The sequence below is a fragment of the Lolium perenne genome, chromosome 3 (genome assembly GCF_019359855.2).
Source record: "Lolium perenne isolate Kyuss_39 chromosome 3, Kyuss_2.0, whole genome shotgun sequence".
Taxonomy (NCBI): Eukaryota; Viridiplantae; Streptophyta; class Magnoliopsida; order Poales; family Poaceae; genus Lolium; species Lolium perenne.
In genome coordinates, this window is record NC_067246.2 from 35,680,605 (window position 1) to 35,696,755 (window position 16,151).

Consider the following 16,151-nt stretch of genomic DNA (forward strand, 5'->3'; position numbering starts at 1 on the left):
TAAATTATTTCAATTTTCTAAGACGTTAAAATAACAGTTTTCGAACTTTTAGCCTCTAAAAACTGGTTTTGAACTCCACGTCCCAACTCATTTTTAACATGCGCCTGCAGCCCTGCATCCCAGGATTGTGTCACGCGAAACCAAATTGCCCCCGTTCCCACGTGCCGCCATCGTTCCTCGCCTCCCGTCCAATGGCCGCCGCGGTGACAGAGGCGTTCCGCGTGTTCAGAAGCCCAAAGGCTCCGCGGAAGAAGAAGCAGGCGTGGTTGCCCGTGCTGCGGCGGTGCCATCTCCCCCTGCTGGGCCTCCGGCGTCATCGATGCAGAAGTCCACAACGTGTTCGTCGGAATGCTTGAGAGGTAAAAAAAAAATGATCAATTTTCTTGCCGTCACGGATGAGTTAGAAATTCATCATAAGCTAGCCTTCTTCCTTCTTGGGCAGAGCGGAGCTCAACAGGCCATCAACGACATCTGCCAAGGTAAGGATCTTATCTCAAGTGCCTTGCTCTGGCATGTTGTGACAGACATCACATGCTTGGTTTCCGATGAGATGCCCTCCAAATTTAGAACCTGTAACCAATACTTTCCTACATCATGCACCTTGTCTACCAGTGCAAGTTGATGGTTGGTACTTGGTAGTGACGGGTATGTTACCATCTGTTATGGCCGATGGGAGACGGGAGAATTTAGGAAACAAGCCACCCTGGTAAGAGGAACTTCCTCGAGATGGCATGTCTTGCGTCTCGCCACGATGTCTGTGCCATCAGTGGAGCCAGTTTATCTGCTTGTGTGGTAGCTGCCCGTGTGAGCAGTGTCTCTTCGGAGTTGCTCAAGATTGAAACAGCAGCAGCTGATGCTGATCGGTGGGAGCTGGTCACGGTGGCATGGGTGGAAATAGGGATGAAAGTGGAGTGGAAAGTTTCCGATTTTTCCATGGAAAAACGAAAACGGAATGGAAATATGAATATGGAAATGGAAATTTGCAAAACGGAACTGGAAAAGGGAACTTTTTGACGGAAACAGAAATGGAAACGAAACAGCGTTTTCCGGAGGAACAGACACGGAACGGGATTTCTGTTTCCGGCTAAAATGAAATTTCCGCTTTAGGTTTGATATTTATGTACAAATCCCATTACATGACCTTGTCAAGTAATCCTTCATACATTTGAGGAGGTTTCCACTGTTCGACCTTTTGCATATCCTGGTAAATTGAGCAGTACATTAGAATTAGGAAACACGTTTGCTGATTTTCTTGAATGCTTGATTTTTTTGCATGATTCAAGGGTTTTCTTGGTTCCGGCAAATATCTACATTGCTCCATTTCTGCGCTGTATTCGGTATGTATCTGTTTCCGACAATATCTGCTTCCGTTTTTGTTCCGGGGTTTCTGTATTCGTTTTTGTCTCCGCAAAAAAATATGAAAACAAATGTGGCATATTGGCTCCGTTTTCATCCCTAGGTGGAAATGCTTTGCTACATTGCGCATAACAGTGATCATGGGCTCCGCACGAAGTAGCTAGGCGCTGGAGGGAAGTTCCTCACCCATGCCAAGATGGTCGTATTTCTCCTACCCAATCCGTTGTAATAGTGGAGTGGTCCTTCTGTTTGCTGGGGAAGTGAAGTAGTCTGGTTGTCATGTTGGACTGTGGACCGATGTAATCAAAAATTGAATTTACGTGTGGGTTATCAGGTTATGCAACATAAAACCAGTACTATCGGGTCCGTGTTCAGAATCTCTCTCTCATGGTTGTGATTTTCTTATTACTATCAAGCAACTTATTGTACAGCTGCTTTATGGTAAAACCTTTCTAAGCCACGTATTTCTTGGTGTTTCGAATTTTTTTGAGATATTCCATTTATGTGATAGTATATCTACCTTCCATCTTTCCGTGGTATTCAATATTTACCTAGGTAGTGATGAACCAATATGTTCAGCTAGATATAATTATTTTCTTTCACTGTCAGCTAGCTGTTTGGTTCCTTCAGTTCTCTGATCTGCTTGATGAACATGGCTCACAGCAGGGTAGACTGCAGGCTTCAGATGACCTGCTGAGATTCACGATATGCAAGTATGTGCCCTTACAACCCAACGGAGGTTGCTACCTGTGGTGGTCGACATGGAATGTGCTTAGTTGATCGCCGCTATGCTCGGAATAGTTCCCAAGACAAGTGGATAACTGCTGTCTCTTTGGGGTATGCTATGAGTTATGACACACACTTTTGGTCATGAATATATGTATATGGTGATTCTATTGCTTTGGTCTATCTCACACTAACATTTTTTCTTCAGGGACATAACAATAAGCATCTAATACCAATACATGGCTCCCCAAATAAAAGCCAGTATAAGGCAGCGAACCTTGCAAGTTGATGAATGAGGTACCTGATCATTCTGCTATTCCATCCATGACTCCAGAAGCCAGTGTGAGCTGGAGGCTGGGCACACCCGACACGATGGTGCAAACATAGTTCTGAACTGAACCAAAAGAAAGGTTGCAGACTGCTTATGTTTCATATTTATGTATTTATAAGAAAGAAACACGAGGATTTGAAGGACAGAATTGGTGTTGTACATAGGAGAAGAATATGCATATTAGTTTCAAGAAGATGTCCATTGTGATTCTAGTTTCAGCATTTGCACCTAGGTGATGGATTGTTTTGGTGTTAGCAAATGATGTGTTTGATGATTTTTTATTCATTTAATTCAACGTGGCCTGGTGTTCGCAATATTGAAGGGTTCAATTAAACATATCGTCCTACATATTTTCTGCTCTAGTCTCTGGCTTTTGGTTAGTATCATCTATCTCTTTCAAATATATCTTGACTTTGTGGAATAATATGCAGCTACACATGAATTAGAATCTTGAGTTAGCTTGTTATCACTATGGTTAGTGATTAGATTCCCTGGGTGTTTTTTCTTGTTCAAAAGTCAACACCTCAATTTTTTTGTGAGTTAATCTGTCTTACTGAAATTTGTATGTAGCTTGTTTGGGATACATAAGTTTTTTTTAATGCAATTCTGAAATAAGATATTTGTTTACTCTCCTCAAATGTATGTGAGTGTACCCCTCCTGATATAAGCCATGTAATGTTTCAGGCATGCTCGATGCTCCATATACAAGTCCAATGCAACCACTGAGCTCAAACAATTATGTTGTTTCTTCTATAATTCTATGGATTATGTGTTTGGAGGTGCAATCATTAAGCTGTGCCACATGTCTGTTTTGGTACTTGAGTCTTTAAGTGTGCACACAGTGTTGGTGCAAGCTGAGGTACAATTGGCTAATCTTCTTCAGTTTTCCAGGTAAAGTTGCTATTAGAAAGCTGGATAAAGTTACTGTTAGAAAACTTTTAATGATAACTATAGTCTGAAACAAGATACATGCGGACTGGTTAAATGAATCTTTATTTTTTTTGTTAAGGTTTCAGTGAAGATGGCTATTTCATACTGGTGGATGCCAATATCTTGCTGAACAGAAAGTGGCAGGCCTGGTGGGTATCAATATCTTCCTTAACAGGAAGTGGTAGGGACCTAGGCGCATGAAGTTCACCATGTTTTATCTTCGTTACAGAGTTGATAAAAGAAATGCTCTTTTCATGCCTGGCCCTTACAACTATATTACTGGACTCAAATGATCATGCTATTTCTTCTATTGCAAGTGTATGGACACGGAGACCCAGCGATGAAGCTGTGCTCTCATTCTCATCTATGTCTGTTTTGGTAGCTGAGCTACAGATGCAGGCAGAAAAAGTTGGTGAAGTTTGTGTGCCAAAATGCATCAACAGGTATTAACATACTATTTTTATACCATATATTTTTGTTCTAGAACGCTGCTGGTTTTATTTTTCACAACCGAAGAGCAGCCTAAGACACATCATAACAGAAACAATCTTGATTACTGGCCCAATTTGAATTTTGGCAAAGCTTTACATGAGCTCAGCTAAAAGAGGAGGGGATGAATGCAGTGGCGGCTCCAGGATTTACATACTAGGTATTCATTGCAAAAAAAAATCTCAAAGCAATATATGAACAAAAACGGCTGCTATGTAGTATAAGACATATGACCATAATTTTAGTACCACTATAACAATTTTTAAATCAAGTATCAATACGTCAATACTTCTTTTTTGCATTGAGGTTTGTGTGCCGATCGTGAGCGGGTTTGACACATGGGCTAGTGGGCTGCTGCACGATAAATGGATAGATGTACTCGTATAAAATTTTATTTTGACAGATTCTTTGGTATTCACCTGAATACAGGTGCATACCCCCAGCGCCGCCAATGGATGAATGGGGAAAATTCTAAGCCAAAGCACAGCTTTACATGAGCTCAGCTAAAAGAGCATTTTGAAAAAAAAGTCAGAAATAAAATTCACAAGTGTACATGTTTTGAGTACTATGTGTATTTGCAATTTCTATGCGCATGTCAGGAAATAAACATAACATTCAGTTTGATGCTAAAATTGAAGATAAATCTTTCATCCCTGTCCTATTTCAGTTCGAACTTTTGGTTGCTTTGACTATTGCATGAAACTTGACAAAGACGTCATGTGGCAGCAGTGGCGCCTTCTTTGTTCATTGCGTGCATCGACTCGGTAATCCTATTTTTCAATGAGAATATTTTGTGGCCTATGACGCAGGCAGATGTTTACATGGCTGGATAAGACAGAAATATAAAGTCAATTTTACACCTTTTTGTCCTGACGAAGCTAGTGTGCGACGTGCAGTATAGGAGGATCCGCGTATGGTCCGTGGAGCCACCCGTCGGCGATGAGCTTTTGGGCGGCGTCCGTGAGGTGGAAGCCGTCCCACTGAAGCGCCTCCGACGGATGTGCGCACGCCATTACGCCCGGCTGGCCGCACGCTGAGCTGGAGTTGTAGTTGTATGGAGGGCCTCCTGCTCCACAGCAGCTGAAGAGGGTCGTGCTGCGGTTCAATCCTGCATATATTTTTGGGTTAATACACCGGAAAGCATGTTACAATGTCGGTTACTCTTGCAACAAAAAAATGAATTGAGAGGACTAGATAGCTCACGAAAATGTGCTGGCTCATGTAGAAATGCTATGAAGGGTCGGTAGTACTCGGTGGAGATGATCGTCGTGTGTGGGTACTTGCTCCGGAGCACCTTGATCCGCCGGCGGAGGAGAGAGTTGTGGTATCTCGACAACAGCCTCTCTACACCGGCGAGGCATCCGTGCCGGTCGTAGTCTGCCTTGTCTGTGCTCGCGAGCACGGTGAGCACTCCGGGAAGGCAGCCAACCGGGAAGATGTCCGCCACGACTATGTACTTGGCACCGCGCTGAATCAGTATCTGCGTGAGTGAAGACGATTGCAATTTAAATTTCAGTAGTCTAGTTCCACACGCTACATTAGTCCCAGAAAAATGATTCAAAGTTATTCCGTCAACCGGTTTGACTTTGAAAACTGCTCGTTCCTGTCCACTTGTTCAAATTTTCTAATCCAGTTGGCTCTTTTCTGTCTAGTGATTACGTGAATGAACTTCACGGATCATATCTTCAGAATATAGATATATAGCAGCAATTATTGCAGCATTGCAGACTTAGAAAAGGCCAGTGTGACGAAAGATGATTGAGAGTAAATTAACACGTGGGGATCAAATGTAGAAAATGACATTTCATCCATCCGGTGTGCATCAATCGATTCCCATACCGAGGTTTCCCCATTTTTGGAAAACATCCAGCCGGTGTACAGTTACGACTTACGGTATACACCCGCCCTCCGTTCCATGAAATTTGTCTGAGGTATCTAGTGTCTAGATATATCCGAATCTAGACAAATTTCAGATAACTTTAAGGACGGAGAGAGTAGTACGGATGAGTAAGTACCTCCACGCCCCTAGAAATGCTGTCAACAATTATTGGAACATAAACTCCAGTTTGTTCAACGGTCCTGTTCGATAATAGGAAGCTCAGGTAGTCATTTCCTCCAAACTCTCCCATGACAAACAGAGTGCTCCCGAAACAGTTAGCACCTTGTCCTGCATGCCATGGACAATGAGGTAAATTACGCTTCTTCCTGAAATTGTATTCTAGAAAAAACTCTTCATCCTGATACTATTAAAAGCATGTTAATATAGCTACTTACTGCTGCAGAGCGAAGGCTTCAGCTCCTGGAACCACACGAGCTGGTCGTCGAGAGAGTGTCTGATTGGGGGACTCAATGTCAAATTCTGCCCCTGTAGGTACGTCAGGTTCAGAGCCGGGGCTCCTGCCACCGCGAAGTTCACTCCGGCGGTGAAATCTTTCTCATTGCCCAGATAGGGCGGCACAAAAGGCAGACCCAGGGCATCCGCTATACACGGTGCACAAAAAAAAGCAGCAAAGATCAGTAAAGGTTGACTTATAGACATTAGCTAACTAAGAATTGTCCATGATAGTCTATTACCGATGAAGTCCAGCACGAGACGGCCATCACTGATCCGTCCGGTGGGGTGGCCAAAGAAGGTCTGGCCATAGGGGAGGTTGCTGAAAGGCAGTGGTGGAAGGACGGGGTCAGCCCATCTGACCAAGTTACCGGTATCGGCATAGGAGTCACCGAAGCTGACGATGGAGGTGAAACGGCTCTGGCTGCCGGAGTAGCCCGTGCAAAGGCATGGGAGGATGAAGAGGACAAGGATTGCTGTGTGAAGTGTTCTCATAGTGGGTTGTCAGTGTATCTTGATGCTCGTTTGTTGGGGGTCTAAAACTCTAAATGCCATATAAATAGGCACACAATGCGGAAGACAAAAAAAAAACCAAGGTTTAGTTTAGAAGTAGTAGCTCAGAAGTCAACTTGTTGAAGATAAATGAAAACGTGCTCACTTTGGCCAAAAGACTTAATTTGTACACGTTGCATACTCCCTCATATCCACACTAACTAGTGTTCTAGGTTTGTACTCCAAGTAAATGTAATTTTGGTTTGACCAAGTTAACGACTCCTAAATCACCTATGTATTTTTATTAAATTAATCGCACAATTATTTTTGGTACTATATAGATTAACGTTGTAGATGTTGACATGTTCAGTCTATAACTTCAATCAAACCTAGAGAAACATGACTTACAACAAACCGAGAACTCTTAACAGTAGAATAACTAACTTCAAAGTCACTAAGATGATCGCATTTGTTATGTTGTGATTCAAATTTATATAAAAAGGAGGTAAACTTCTGACGTACGGAGCGAGACATGTTGGCAGTAGAATTGGGTTAGTATGGATTGTCCGTATCCGATGTAAATGGACACAAATCGTGTTCAAAATGGTCGGGAGATGCCCTCAAGGCGTGCCCCAAACTTTTATGGTGATTTTGATTTGGCGTGGCCTACCACAGCACCAACATTTTGGCCTAGGTTCCTCTTCCTTTGTCAGTCTCGCCTGGATCGACAGAGGATGATCCCCAATCCCTTGGAAACCTCCAAAGGCCGAGATCGATTCCTCAGCCGCAGAGGGGTTGGCTGGGCGTGGGGAAAAGCGGAGATCCGGATCTACGCGGGAGCAGTAGACATGCGAAAGCGGCAACAGACGGCCAGGGATAGAGGCGGCCCTGAGTTCACGGCGGAGGTGGAGATGGTTTAATGAAATTGGTTCGAGCCGGGACTCCAACCAAAGTAATCTGCGCGCGCTGCGGTCCTGCGGCATTTCGATCTCTGTGGAGCTAGGCATCCGATCCTATCTCGAGCGACTTTGCCCTTCTCGTCCGGGTTGCTACTTTAAGGAAATTGCTCCACTTTGCTGGACAATGACATCGGACGAGCCAGCATGGTGCGAAAACCAAATGTGTAGGAGCATCTGAACAATCTTTAGACTAGCCCCAAACGCTGGTATCTAGAGCTGTATCATGCACCATAAATACTGACATGGCACAGAATTAAGGAAGAGAGAGAAGGGTTGAGTATCATAACTGGATACTGTATCATAGCCCAAACTAGAAGGATACCCGCGCATTGCAGCGGGAATTTCTCCGATAACTCTATTTTGTAAAAAGCAAAAGGATATAAGTTGACTGGAATAGGATGTTATTTGTAGGAACATGCATGATTTAATTGGTGTAAATAGTCAAGAGGCTAACTTAAAAAAAAACTGACTTGAAATTGTTATGTAGTTGGCGGCTAAAAGTTGATGATGTGGATAATTGGATGGCTTAAAAATAGATGATGTAGCTTGCATGTAGAGTATTAATGAATGTTAGTTGGGGATGACATAGATAATTGGATGGCTAATAAAATGGATGATGTAGATAGCTTGCATGTTGAGATAGACAACTTAAATAACCCTCAAGTTGACTGAAATAGGATGTTATTTGTAGGAAATGATTTAATTGGTGTAAATAGTCAAGAGGCTAACTTAAAAAAAAAAAAACTAACTTGAAATGGTTATGTAGTTGGCGGCTAAAAGTTGATGATGTGGATAATTGGATGGCTTAAAAATAGATGATGCGGCTTGCATGTAGAGTATTAATGAATGTTAGTGGGGGATGACATGGACAATTGGATGGCTAATAAAATGGATGATGTGGATAGCTTGCATGTTGAGATAAACAACTTAAATAACCCTCTAGTGGGGTTTTGCTTTATAAGAGATATAGATTACCAGATTATTTTTATTCCAAAACGATCCCTTGTGCTCTTCCTCAACCTTTCTCTGGCTCGCACCGCCTCCGAGCAATCCCGCCCAGCACCTCCTTCTCCCGCCCGGCGCCTCCACTTCCCGCCCAGCAGCTCCACCTCTCGCCTCCACCTTCTTCTATTGCCCAGCCCCTCCACCTCTCGCTTCAGATCTCCATGGCAAGATCTAGAGCCCGTAACAAGACTGCACAAGTCCGGCCATCGACCAGCTCGCCACCGCAGCAGCTCCCCGGTGCCCCAACGAGTTCATGCGTCAATCCCTCTCCACAACCACAACAGTTCCCTGGCGCCCCGGCGAGCTCCTCCGCCAACCCATGGACACCGCCGCACTTCTACCCGAGCGCCTCGATGAGCTCCTCCGCCAACCCTTCTCTGAATCAATGGTAAAGTATGGTCAGTAAACATGTTTTGCATCAATTTTGAGAATCATCTTGATAGATGCAAGTTCTATCAGTAAACTAATACAACAACTACATCAGATCTCTGTTAGTAAACTTTTAGTGCAGCTTTTGATATGAACTTTCAAATTCCTATGAACTTTCATGTGAGAATTGAACTTGTAAATTACAGCAAGGTTCCTAAAAGTGTTAGCTGAACAAAGAACTAGAACTTAGAGCACTGATGTTTTAGTTACAGTAAGTTGGTTTCAGAGGTTCTGTGATCTTTTTCCAGTCATATGCCTAACTGATGTATAAATCTTCTAATAGGAGGCCATTGTATAACCCTGCACCCGATGGTTTGCTTGGTTTTGGACAACTCTCACCAATGCATCCATATAATTTCCAATCTCATTTACCAAGGAGATTGCAGTGGAAGTGAAGGGAAGCCTTGAATCTCAAGCACTGTCGGTTGGAAGAGGTCCACGGAATTATGTGGACACACCACGTGAAGCAGCCGCTGAGCAGTTAGTACGGGATTATTTCTGTGATAATCCTATCTATCCTAGCAAAGTGTTTCGTAGAAGATTCCGTATGAGGAGACCTCCCTTCGAGCGTATTATTCATGCATTAGGAGAATGGTCTCCGGAATTCACACAAAGGAGAGATGCTCTTGATCGTGATGGACTCTCTCCATTGCAAAAATGCACGTCGGCTATTCGGCAGTTGGCTTATGGTACCCCAGCGGATGCTCTGGACGAGTACCTCAAGATTGCTGAGAGCACTTCAGTTAAGTGCTTAATTTTTTTTTGTCCAAGGTGTGATTGATATATTTGGCGATAAGTATTTGCGAAGACCCAATGTTGATGATGTGCAACGCTTACTTGATATTGGCGAGAGTCGTGGGCTTCCTGGCATGTTAGCAAGTCTTGACTGTATGCACTGGCGATGGGAGAAATGTCCTATGTCATGGAAGAGACAATTTACCAATGGGTATAAAGGCGCTCCTACTCTTATTCTAGAGGCGGTTGCTTCTCAAGATCTTTGGATATGGCATGCCTTTTTTGGTCTTGCTGGATCGAACAACGACATCAACGTGCTTAATCAATCCACGTTGTTCATTGAGCAACTGAAAGGGAAAGCTCCACGGGTAAATTATAGTGTCAACGAGAAGCAATACCAACTTGGTTATTACCTTGTAGATGGAATATACCCCGAGTGGGCAGCATTTGTGAAGTCAATACCGATGGCTCAAACGGAAAAGCACAAGTTGTTTGCTCAATATCAAGAAGGAGCAAGGAAGGACTGGCGTGCTCCAAGCCCGATGGTCCATTTTACGGCGTCCGACGCGCTTATATGACCGGGCCGATCTCCACCACATTATGATAGCTTGCATCATTCTACACAATATGATCGTCGATGATGAAAAAGAAGAGGCGGGCAATATTCTTGATTTGAATGAGGAAGCACGAACATCAATTGTCCTTCCATCGGTATTTACTCATGGTGACATGCCAGTTTTCGCCGAGGTACTTGAAAGAGATGCTAGAATCCGCAATCGTCCAACGCATAGAGCCCTAAAAGATGATTTGATTGAGAATATTTGGAAAAAGTTCGGGCCTCATTAGATTATTTTCGAGTCTTGATCCATGTAATGCAACATATAATTTAATAATGATATATTGACGCTATATTATTTGCATTGATCTATTCAAAAAATTTATCGTGTCTATGTGTAGCAATAAACAAAATTTTATATTGGTACATGTCACAAAGAGATCACAAAGTTGAAGTACTAGGATAGATCCCACAAAATAATAAATGAAACTCTCTTTGTTACCACACTTATGATACCCCCATTGTGGAGCTAGTAACATAAACTAATAGCATATGCATGATACTAGTTTATGATACTACTCATTCATTGTGAGTAGTCTTAGAAAAAGCAAAGCTAGCCAAAGCAGCGGGGAAATCTAGTTTGGTTCATAGGTGTAGATGCACCCACTATTTAAATTATATTTTAAAATATTTACAAATTCTGAAACATTATCAGGTGTACACCTAGACATTCTATGTTCAGCATGAAGTTTCACAGAAAAATATTAATTTTTATGGCCAGTGGAAACAAACAATTTTCGACGCTCTAAAATAGCTTTTAATGAGATATTTTTTGTCTTTTTTACATAGTGCACATAAAATGTTTTTTCGTGCCAAACTTTTGTGAACTAACATAGAATGTGAGGACGCACACTCCGAATTTTATTTAGAAATTTTTAAATATTTTGAAATAAAATACATATTTCATAATTGGTGCATCTACACCAATGAGCCAAAACACCATGTCCAAAGCAGCGTCTCTATTTTGCATCATGATTAGGCAAAGTCTGGCGATACTGCCTCACGAACCGTTTTTTCCCTCGTCGCTCGTGAGAGGCGGCGGCGGGATCCAATCTTCCCAATCTCCGGCCAGGGCGTTGGGCCTGGTTTCCTCTCCTTCCGTTTGCCGCTCTGGCGGCGGCATGAGGGAGGGGGAACCTCGTTCCTCCGTTCTGGCCTAGTAGTTAGGGTTAGTTTTTGTCTCCTATGGTGCGTCATTGGGGTGGTGGGAGCGGCGTCCGGCAAATAAATCTGCCACAACTCCACTCCCACACCAGCGGCGACCTTCACGGCGGCGTCTCGGAGTTGTTGGCAACGTGTGCTTGTCGATCTTTCAGGTCGGCAGCTTGGTCTTCTCGCCGTTCTTCAGATCTGGCGAGATCTGTTTCTCGACGTGTCACTGGCATTTGTCGTTGTCCACGGCGGCGCTGGGGGCCGGGGCGAGGTGGTTCTTCTGGAGCAAAGATGTTGGTCCGGAGGTGGTGGTTATGTCGTTCTTCTCCAACTTCGTCGATGGGAGGCGGCGTATCTTGGTCCAAGACAGCACGGGGACGTCCCCCGGTCGACGTGCCACAGCGACATGTGCCTCGCTGCTTGCAGCAGGCCTGTTCATCGACCCACAAAGCCTCGTTGGCGATGGTGCTTTTTTTGGATCTTGCAACGGTGGAGGATCGATGTTTCTTCTTGCGTTCGTCTCGGCGGCGTTGGAATTGGATGGCGGCCGTTTGCTACGGTGGTTGCAGGAAATCCTAGGGATCGTTTTGTATTTCTCGATCTTTTAGGATTTTATCTGCAAATTCGGGATAATCATTTTATCCCGGTTTGTCTTTTAGTTTCCACATCTGTTGCTTCATGTAACTTGGTGTTCGATTAATGAAATATGTGATTACTCTAAAAAAAAGATTAGGCAAAGCCTTTCCCTCCCTCCCTCCCTCCTCGTGTTTCTGCTCTGAGTTAGAGGCGCATCATTAGCGCTTCGGGGAAGAAAAAAAAAAGCAGATCCGTCTTCTCTCAAGCAGCTCCTGTCTGCTGCCTGTAGAGGTATGTATGTGCTAACAAACAGTTGTGTTATCCCCTCTAGCTATTCAGCCGAATAGAGTTTGCGTGCAATCGTGAAACTATTGAAATATTGGGCCCACTTTTAGTGGCCTAAATTAGATTTCAGTTTTTCCTATAAATCTCAAAACCTACATAGTGGCAGCCTTGTGAGTTTGAGCCCAAGTTGGTGGCAGCTCACTAGGGAGTGGCAAGAGGTGGGAAGTTTAGTCCCACATGGAAAGTTGGGAGGAAGTTAGACCACCTTATAAGGTGGGTTGTTCCACCACTAGTAAGTGAGTGAGAATAGGAGTGCTACACGCGCGCTCCTCCTCCTCCTCGCTCGACTCGACTCGACACGACACGACGCGCGCGCTCGTGGTGAGTGGTGAGTGGATTGAGCCTCGAGCCGAGACTTTCCTTACTTTTTGCAGCTCAGGAAAACGAACAGAGTCCTAGACGGACGCGTCGCAGTTAGTCGGTTCGGGTCGCTCCCGGATCGTGGGCTATCTGTAACCGACTCAAACGTTCGTGCGACGTGGGTGTGGCCCACGTTGCCTAGGGTTTCCCGAGCCTATATAATCTCCTGCCCGGCTACCGCAGAAATATATCTAATACACGAGTTAGGGTTTCCACCTCTCTCTGCTTGCGCCGCCATCGTAGCCTACTCCATCCCGCGCGCCGACGTGCATCGGCGAACGGGAGAGCAGGTCTTCGGAACCGCTCGTCCTTGCGATCCTGTACGGGAGAGGGCGAATTAGGTTTTTGGGAAGCGCTCTGCGCGACTGCTCAAGCTCTTCATCACGGGTCGCCTTCCGTCCAAGTCGGGCAGTGCTGCCTACCGTCGTCTTCAACGCCGTCTACTTCGACCCGTCGTCCCCGTCATCAACAACGTTGTCATCAACAACGTTACTGCCGCGACATCATCTGCTACACCTCCACCGCCACCTCCACCAGATCGGTACGTGCGACATATCTCGATCTGTTTAGCGATGGATGCTTTACCGTTTGCGCTGCTGCTACTCATGTTGATTAATGCATCTAGTATGTTTGAGTTTCACATGTTGCTAGTTGCTGCCATCATGTTTTATATTCTGGAATTAATCATGGAAATTGTGCCTAATTATCCAACAATCCAAAAACCTAATTGTAGGCAATTTCCTGAGTTAACAATGGCTGGTTTTGCTGATGCACTGAGGCCGGATAAGTTTACCGGTGTGCACTTTAAGAGGTGGCAAGTTAAGGCCACGCTCTGGCTTACTCATCTGAAAGTGTTCGAAGTTAGTGATGGTTTACCTGAAGGAACTATATCTGACCAAGATCAGAACAAGTTCAAGGAAAACAATACTCTCTTCGTCGGATGCGTTCTGAGTATTCTTGCTGATCGTCTGTCTGATGTGTACATGCACATAACAGATGGTAAAGAGCTCTGGGATGCACTGAATGCTAAATTCGGTGCAACCGATGCAGGCAGTGAACTGTACATCATGGAGAGCTTCCATGACATCAGGATGGTAAACAACCGTTCTGTAGTCGAACAAGCTCATGAGATACAGTGCATTGCGAAAGAGCTCGAACTCCTTAAGTGTGCCTTACCTGACAAGTTTGTGGCTGGATGCATCATTGCTAAGTTGCCCCCTTCATGGAGGAACTTTGCCACAACTCTCAAACACAAGAGACAGGAGATATCAGTTGAAAATCTGATAGCATCTCTTCATGTTGAGGAGAAAGCTCGGGCTAAGGATAATACTGAGAAAGGAGAGGGTCAGTCTAGCGCCAACATGGTGCAGAAGAAACCCTACAGCAAGAACAAAGGGAATAACAAGCCCTCCTTCAATAAGCCTATGAAGACTACAACCTTCAAGAAGAAGAAGATGATAAACAAAGCAGATCTGAGCTGCTTTACATGTGGAGAGACTGGCCACTTTTCTAAGGACTGTCCAGAGAGGGCAGACCGCAAGAAAAAGGCGAGGCAAGTCAACACGGTGACCGCTAGCAATGCTGATGGGTACGGTAATCTCTTTCTTGTTATTTCGGTATTTCAATCTCCATGTTGGTGGATTGATACAGGTGCTAATGTTCATGTGTGTCTTGACATATCCATGTTCACTTCTTACCAGGTCGCCCGGGATTCTTCCGTCTTGATGGGGAATGGGTCACATGCTTCGTTCGTGGTGTTGGCACGGTAGATCTGAAGTTCACTTCGGGAAGATCGTGCGGTGAGGAACGTGCACATGTCCCTACTATGAATAAGAATCTCGTTAGCGGCTCCCTTCTATGCGAGAGATGGGTTTAAGGTTGTTTTAGAGTCGAATAAAGTAGTTGTTTCCAAGGTTGGACAATTTATGGGTACAGGCTATGAGTGCGAAGGCTTGTTCCGCTTTCGCTTCGATTTCAGTAATAAGTCTGTGAACCATATTTGTGGCAATGTTAGTGATGATACCAGTGTTTGGCATTCTCGTTTATGTCACATTAATTTTGGTTTAATGTCTCGGCTATCCAGTTTAAGTTTAATTCCGAATTTCACCATTGCCAAAGGTTCTAAGTGCCATAGTTGTGTGCAATCAAAGCAACCTCGGAAGCCTCACAAGGCAGCCGAGGAGAGAAACCTGGCACCTCTAGAACTCATACATTCTGATCTATGCGAGATGAATGGTGTGTTGACAAAAGGTGGAAAGAGATATTTCATGACATTGATTGATGATGCGACTAGATTCTGCTATGTTTATTTGTTGCGAACTAAAGATGAAGCTTTAGACTACTTTAAAATTTATAAGGCCGAAGTTGAAAATCAACTAGAGAGAAAGATCAAGCGTCTTAGGTCGGATCGTGGTGGCGAATATTTTCCTAAAATCTTTGATGAATTCTGTGAGGAACATGGCATTATTCATGAGAGGACGCCTCCCTATTCACCCCAATCAAACGGGGTGGCCGAGAGGAAAAACCGCACGCTGACTGACTTGGTGAATTCCATGTTAGCCACTACTGGTTTATCAAAGGCATGGTGGGGGGAGGCTTTGTTGACTTCATGTCATGTCCTGAATAGAGTTCCTAACAAGAATAAAGATAAAACCCCTTACGAGGAGTGGGCTGGGAGAAAACCATCACTTTCGTATTTGCGCACATGGGGATGTTTGGCGAAAGTCAATATTCCAATTACTAAGAAGCGCAAACTTGGACCAAAAACAGTGGATTGTATCTTTCTAGGTTATGCTCCGCGGAGTGTAGGATATAGATTTTTAGTAGTTCAATCCGAGGTACCTGATATGCATGTTGATACTATTATGGAATCTCGTGATGCAACATTTTTTGAGAATATGTTTCCTATGAAAGATATGCATAGCATTGCTAGAATTTCTACTGAGATAATTCCTGAGTCCAGTACATCTTATGAGTATTTTGAACAATCACATGAGAATGTTACTGAGAAGGATGACAATGAAGCTCCTAAACGGAGCAAGAGACGAAGGATTGAAAAATCCTTTGGTGATGATTTCATTGTGTACCTTGTGGATGATACTCCCACATCCATTGTAGAGGCATATGCATCTCCAGATGCAGATGACTGGAAAGAAGCTGTTCATAATGAGATGGACTCGATTCTTTCTAATGGAACTTGGGAGTTGTCAGAACGACCCCATGGATGCAAGCCTGTAGGCTGCAAATGGGTGTTCAAGAAGAAGCTAAGACCTGATGGTACTATTGAAAAGTACAAGGAACGGCTTGTAGCGAAAGGCT

At 44.1% G+C, this 16,151-nt stretch overlaps 1 protein-coding gene, 1 long non-coding RNA gene and 1 pseudogene across 2 annotated transcripts; 2 read left to right on the top strand and 1 right to left on the bottom strand.

Moving 5' to 3' along the window:
- Nucleotides 1-139: 139 nt before the first annotated feature.
- LOC127340752 (uncharacterized) lies at nucleotides 140-4,110 on the top strand. The gene is made up of 6 exons (XR_011754735.1): nucleotides 140-359; nucleotides 443-479; nucleotides 1,284-2,193; nucleotides 2,291-2,492; nucleotides 3,098-3,304; nucleotides 3,423-4,110. It is a non-coding gene; the product is annotated as an uncharacterized lncRNA (long non-coding RNA).
- A 341-nt stretch (nucleotides 4,111-4,451) lies between these two features.
- On the bottom strand, nucleotides 4,452-6,714 carry LOC127340750 (GDSL esterase/lipase At1g28600). The gene is made up of 5 exons (XM_051366502.2): nucleotides 6,407-6,714; nucleotides 6,107-6,313; nucleotides 5,848-5,999; nucleotides 5,036-5,312; nucleotides 4,452-4,940 (listed from the first exon to the last, which is right to left on the bottom strand). Exons 1-5 carry the CDS (start codon nucleotides 6,657-6,659, stop codon nucleotides 4,711-4,713), a joined length of 1,119 nt encoding a protein of 372 aa, XP_051222462.1. The 5' UTR covers nucleotides 6,660-6,714; the 3' UTR covers nucleotides 4,452-4,710.
- A 2,772-nt stretch (nucleotides 6,715-9,486) lies between these two features.
- Nucleotides 9,487-10,684, top strand: LOC139838397 (protein ALP1-like; annotated as a pseudogene).
- The last annotated feature ends 5,467 nt before the right edge of the window (nucleotides 10,685-16,151 follow it).

Excerpts from the sequence above, each read along its gene's own strand:
- LOC127340750 (XM_051366502.2), bottom strand. The coding sequence starts at position 6,659 with ATGAGAACACTTCACACAGCAATCCTTGTCCTCTTCATCCTCCCATGC. Across the intron at positions 6,314-6,406 it reads TCTCGTGCTGGACTTCATCG|CGGATGCCCTGGGTCTGCCT; the intron begins GTAATAGACTAT and ends CACCGTGTATAG. Across the intron at positions 4,941-5,035 it reads ACATGAGCCAGCACATTTTC|GATTGAACCGCAGCACGACC; the intron begins GTGAGCTATCTA and ends AAATATATGCAG.